Source organism: Trachurus japonicus, chromosome 17 (genome assembly GCF_045865225.1).
Source record: "Trachurus japonicus isolate A0001 chromosome 17, Traja_1.0".
NCBI lineage: Eukaryota > Metazoa > Chordata > Actinopteri > Carangiformes > Carangidae > Trachurus > Trachurus japonicus.
Window position 1 is genome coordinate 25,759,949 of NC_140923.1, and position 6,044 is coordinate 25,765,992.

Here is a 6,044-nt window from a genome sequence, read left to right on the forward strand (position 1 = left end):
TCAGGGATTTGGTTGTTTTAGGTCTTGTTTGGTCTGGTTTGATCAGTAGCTCGTTGGGGCTAATGCTAGGTCACCTCAGAAAAGTTTTGCTTGCTGCTGTGAAGTAGAGGTGAGTTAGTGCTCTGACTTCATGATCTTCTTTCAACACTTCAAGAGTTAGCTGTCACGTGGAGTCACAACGGCAGAGTTGAAATGAATGGAGCTGAACTGCTGTGCTTGTGCGACAAAATCAAGACAAAATGTTCGCTCTCTGCTCCACTTGTCAGCATTCACATACATGCGGTATTAAAGCTGTGACCTCAAGTATATTTAAAAATACGAGGAGCCCCCCCTCCTCAGTCTCTGTCTGAAAGGGGCTCGAGGTTGAGCCTCAGAAAATAACCTCATGGCTCACCAACACAAGGCTTTATTTAACTTCACGGCTGTGATCCGCACCTTCGACAAGGTGCACTGCTGCTTAAAAGTATTAAAGAAAAGAAACAAAAAGGGCAAGAACACCCCCCCCCACCACCACCACCACCCCCCAGCACCTCAACCCATATGGACTATGATCACTGCGATTGGGCTTCTATTTCAATCACATACTTTCTGTAAAAGAGTGAGAATCAAGGCCCGTGGGTGAAGAGGTGGCTGGGTGAGAGGTGATGTGTGTGTGCATATGTGTATGTGTGTGTGTGTGTATGTGTTGGGGGTGGGTTTACAGAAACAAGAGAGGGAGCTGTGGTAGCACTGATAGCGTCTTCGTCTCTGCGTTTGGTTTCCTGTTCTGACTCAGTGTGTAACTCTGAGTTTGAATGTTGTCACATTAACACTGTCCCTGGCCTGTGTCTCTCTCACTGCAGCCGATTCTTCTGAGGACCATCAGAGCGCTGTCGCTGTCTGCCAATAATACATTACACTTCAAATATGTCCTATTCATGACCATTTAGATATTTAAAAATACATGTGTGTTTAACTATATGAATGTTTTTCATGAGGCCTGAATAAGCAATTAGGAACAGACAGGTGTCTCCATGCTGTAGGTCAGCACATGTTGTCAAAAGGTTAAATATCCTTTGAAATGGATTTAATTTCAGTTCAGACTCAGACTCAGGGTCTTAGTGTCTTTGCTCACACTGTTTAAGACATCACTGATGATATCTGTTCATTAGTAGGAGGAGAGATGAGAAATTGTTCTTAAAATTCCAGTGTTGCCAAATTTTATAGTCTGATTTCTGTTTTCGGGGCTTTTCAGCAGGTAAACATGCAGCGTCAACATCTGGATCTCTGATAACAGTAAAGTGCTCATACAGTTGGAATTATAATACGAAATGTGGTCTTACAGTAAATTAAATGAGTCAGAAATTTGAGATTCTATATTGATGAGACCAAGAAGTAAAGACATTTTTAAAACTAATCAGTCTGTGTGTGTGTGTGTGTGTGTGTGTGTGTGTGTGTGTGTGTGTGTGTGTGTGTGTGTGTGTGTGTGTAGCATGTGTGTGTAAATGTATGTGGTAACAATGAGAAGAGACCAAGTCTAACTGATTTATTTTTGTATTATGCAAATGCCTAAAAGATTGTGGCACCCTGAGTCCTTTATCTCAACATGAATCAGTGTTTTTGTTTGCCTGTCATGGCTGACTAACATGAAAATTCAATTCTGAGAGGAAGGAGTGTGTGTCTGTGTGTCTGTGTGTCTGTGTGTGTGCGTCAAGCAGAGGCTTTGTGGTTTCTCTCTGCAGCTTGTGACTGATATTTAGACATTCAGTCAAAGTGTGGACAGTGTTCGTGTGTCCTCCTCAGTGCTGGGATGTAGCTCCTGCAGTGTCACTGTGCCGTGTTGTGTGTGAGTATGGGACATGTGTTGCAGCTTCATGCCTCGGCTATCTGCGCTTTGCTTGCAGGTCTCTCACTCTTGTGAACTTGCAGCTGCATCAAACAAACGCTGTTCCCACATCGGACAAAAAAATCGATAGCGCGCGCTCTGCTTTGGTCCGACCTTGAACAGAGCCCAAATCTTCGCTATGATTTGTATTCTGAGTCTGACAGATTTTTTTTTTTTTGTAACAGAAACTTTAATTTCTACTTGATTTTGTGAATGTCATATCCCACCTGGACCCTCTGTCAATCTTAACCTGCGTCTCTTTCATTGGACAGCCGCAGTGGGTGTTTATTTGGCCGGGAGGGGGTTTTAATGATGTAAAACAATAAGGCTGAAGTCAGTGCGGGTAAGCTGAAGCAGTGTAACTGTAAAGGGATACTTCAGCTCCCCACCAGCAGGCTGTTGTGCGGAGCGGCCGCGCGCGTCTCATTAACGGGATCACTTTACCAGTGTCAAACAAATAGGTCATTATCCATCACAGCACAGCCTGCGCCCTGGACATCCACACACACATACACACAGTCATTTTTACGTCTCATCATATCCATATGAGTTTTTGAATCCTGTGGTGCTATGAGACTCCAAAATGTCAAGTGTTTCTCTGGTGATTTCAATCCATGTCCAGTTCAAGATGGTTCAATCTGAACCGTTTGAACAGAATGAGCAGACGCACAGATCAAATCTCGGTTTAATTTATTTAACTTTGTTCCCACAGCATCTCTAGGCTGACTATAGTATATTATTATTATTATTATGATAATAATCATATATAATTATATAAATACTGTATATATAATATACCAGAAAACTTTATATCCGAGTAAACAAACATTTAAGATATTTGTTGTTGTTTTTTGTTTCATTTTCTTTTAAAAGGTTTTTAGTTTAAACTAGTTCATCATAGTAGAGAATATCAAATCACACCTTATTGTTATAATTTAAAGAGTGAGTCCAAAGCAGCCATAAACGCCACATGTTCCCGTGTAGAGCTGCGAGTGGGCCTAGTCTCTATACCATTAAGGATATACAATATCTTCTCTTCAATCCCGTAACTATGGGACCCTCAGAGGGGAAGGTGGGCCTGCTTTTGACCACCTGTACCGCGACACCTGGTAAACGATACTGCCTCCCTGCGCATGCGTAATAGCCTGCCAAAAATCCCAACGCCGTATCTCCTGTCAACCAATAGTGTCTCAATCTGTCCAGAGATAAAGTCAGAGCAGCGTGGAGAGTGGGCGAAGTGAAGTAGAGGATTTCAGAGGCGAGGAGCGCAGACTGAAGGAGAGAGAGAAAGAGAAAAAGAAAAAGGAAAACACCAAACATGCCGAGGTCTTTCCTGGTGAAGAGTAAACGGGCCCACAGCTACCACCAGCCCCGCTGCCTGGACGATGACTACAGTAAACTGGACTCTATTCTGGCTCATGCGTGCGCGGGTAGGTTTTGTTTGTGCGTAATTATGCACGGAAATCTTTAAATTGTGTTAATAAGAGCGATTTTTATGAATGGAAATATGACATTTAAGTAAAAGAAAACACCTGTTGCACAACCAGTAAGTTAACTTGTTCTGATCTACTGTCATTAGAGACCAAATGCCAGAGGGAGTTTGAGTCCAACTTGGAGCCGCAGGACGATGTGTCCGCCGGCGCTGACAGACTGTCCCCCGGGTCCCGGCTGCTGTCCCCGGGCTCACTGTCCTCCAGCTCTCCGCTCAGTTGCGAAGGCAGCGTGGGTGACCGGTCTCCAGACTGTGATTTCTGGCGTCCCCCGTCTCCCTCCTCCTCACCAGGTCTGTTTTAAAAATATTTTTTAACTAGACTTTAGTTTTTTAATAGTTTCGGATGAGTTATCAAATCTTTGTGTCAGGCCGCTATGATTTATTGAAGCGTGAGCTTGACGTTAGATGATTAGATCCGTGAACTTTTAAAGTCCTAGTAGCTGATGATTTAAAAACTGTTAACTTTACATTTCCGATTTAACTATATTTGTTCAATTGGTGGACAAACTCTTTCAAACGTTTCAATCTGTTAGGTATATAGTTTAGATTACAGTGAAGGAAAACAAAGCTCAAGCTCATTCATTATCGCAGTTTCGGAATCGATTGTTTATTTATGTGCAACACTGTTTTATCTGATTAATTTCGTTTTTAAAATAGATGTCACCAATCATTCTGTGCCTGAGTCTACTTTCGCACAAAAAAAATATTTGACGTGTAAGATGCAAAACTTCGATGCGGGGACTTAAGAGTTAGTTGTTCATCAGTCTAAAATCAGTATTACGCACGCCACGGTGCATTTCCAGTAAAGCCCGGTGCAATTGAGATCAAACAATCCATTTGATTTGAAACATGAACTGCAGATATTTCCACTCAAACTGCCTCCAAATTCATTCCCAGACTCAGAGAAATGCTCCACTCCAGCACCGGAGGACGGTCGCCACTTCAACATCCCGCTCTTTCCTTACTCCTGGTCGGGATACTCCGGGTCAGAACTGAGGCACCTGGTCCAGGGACCGTACCACCGCCACCACCTCCAGAGCCACAGGGAGCCCAGCTCACCCGTCAGCATCTACGGGGCGGAGGACAGCGGCGCGGAGCCTCTTTACGCACAGCGGGGCCCCGGGGCCGGACGGTACCAGGATTACTCTGCATCGGCCCAGCAGCTCCGCAGGATGCGGGACACGGACGAGCTGTATCTGGATGTAAAGCAGAAGCCTCGCGCTGCGGAAATCAAGTCTGAGAACGATTTTATCTGCTCGAACTTCGAGTCCAGTGGATCCTATAAATGCATTAAATGTTGCAAGGTTCGTTTTTCCGAGTTTTACTTCAGCAAAACCAAAGTTTGAAGAGATGCTGATATTTTATTACAAATGAAGACATAGAAAGATTAAAATGTCCTCAACAAATAATTGATGTAGGTGTTTATCAGTGTTTTTGTTTTGAGAAAAATAGAAACTTAACGTGTTGCTAATTTATTCACATTTCCTAAAAGGTGTTTTCCACACCTCACGGCCTGGAGGTTCACGTGCGGCGGTCGCACAGCGGGACGCGGCCGTTTGAGTGCGGGATCTGCGGGAAAACCTTCGGACACGCGGTGAGCCTGGACCAGCACAGAGCGGTCCACTCTCAGGTAGGCCCCGGACCGGAACCAGTCAAAGGCCTCTGGGCCTCAGACCCAGGCCTTGTGTTAAATCCAATATTTTGGTTGGGGGCCTTTCACACTGACACACTCTCTCACGTCTTTTTTTTTGTTTTCGTTTTTTTAGGAAAGGAGCTTCAGCTGTAAAATCTGCGGCAAAAGCTTCAAACGATCCTCCACGCTGTCCACGCACCTGCTCATCCACTCGGACACGCGGCCTTATCCGTGCCAGTACTGCGGGAAGAGGTTCCACCAGAAGTCAGACATGAAAAAACACACGTTCATCCACACAGGTGAGACACGACACATTGAAAACTCACCACAAATCTCACTTTTCATTACGCGTGACGTGCGTAATGCGTAAAAAAACAACAACAACAACAACAACAACGCCTCTATAACCAAACTGTGCGTTTTGTGTTCAGGTGAGAAGCCGCACAAGTGCCAGGTGTGCGGGAAGGCCTTCAGCCAGAGCTCCAACCTCATCACGCACAGCAGGAAACACACCGGCTTCAAACCTTTCGGCTGTGACCTGTGCGGGAAAGGCTTCCAGAGGAAAGTGGACCTGAGGAGACACAAGGAGACGCAGCACGGACTGAAATGAACAGACGTCGGTGCTCTACATCGAAATCGTGCACTTTCTATTTTGACTATGCATATGGATGGTCGTGTTTTATTTTATTCTATTTTATTGTTTGTTGGATTTTCTTTACCCGTTTCCCTTAAATGTAGCTTATTTTTTAGCCTGAGATAGGGTAAACACAAAAAGAAAAAAGAAACGTTTATTTATGGATTGTGTTTTTAAATTATTAACATTAAAGAGCATCTAGCTTTTCAGATGTAAACACTGGTTTCTTAATACTCAGATTCTGCTTTGTTTACATTACAGACAGTGGAAATTAAGCTTTTAGATTTTGTCAATTTGTTGTATTAACGCTCAGTTATTAAATATCAACATTTAAAGCGCACTTGTCAGTTTTTTCAATTAAGAATGAACCGGACTTTGGTCTGGATCTACAGGAAAACGTTTGTTACATTGATATTATGAT

The 6,044-nt window shown here is 43.7% G+C and overlaps 1 protein-coding gene across 2 annotated transcripts; it reads left to right on the forward strand.

The window, feature by feature from the left end:
• The first annotated feature begins 1,806 nt into the window (after positions 1 to 1,806).
• On the forward strand, positions 1,807 to 5,877 carry gfi1aa (growth factor independent 1A transcription repressor a). Of its 2 annotated transcripts, XM_085804574.1 has the most exons (7): positions 1,807 to 1,825; positions 3,068 to 3,294; positions 3,444 to 3,647; positions 4,254 to 4,660; positions 4,849 to 4,986; positions 5,123 to 5,288; positions 5,421 to 5,877. In XM_085804574.1, exons 2-7 carry the CDS (start codon positions 3,183 to 3,185, stop codon positions 5,597 to 5,599), a joined length of 1,206 nt encoding a protein of 401 aa, XP_085660700.1. In that variant the 5' UTR covers positions 1,807 to 1,825; positions 3,068 to 3,182; the 3' UTR covers positions 5,600 to 5,877. The 2 variants fall into 2 exon arrangements, with proteins under 2 accessions (XP_085660700.1, XP_085660699.1); XM_085804573.1 differs by lacking the exon at positions 1,807 to 1,825 and having other exon boundaries at positions 2,885 to 3,294.
• Positions 5,878 to 6,044: the final 167 nt, after the last annotated feature.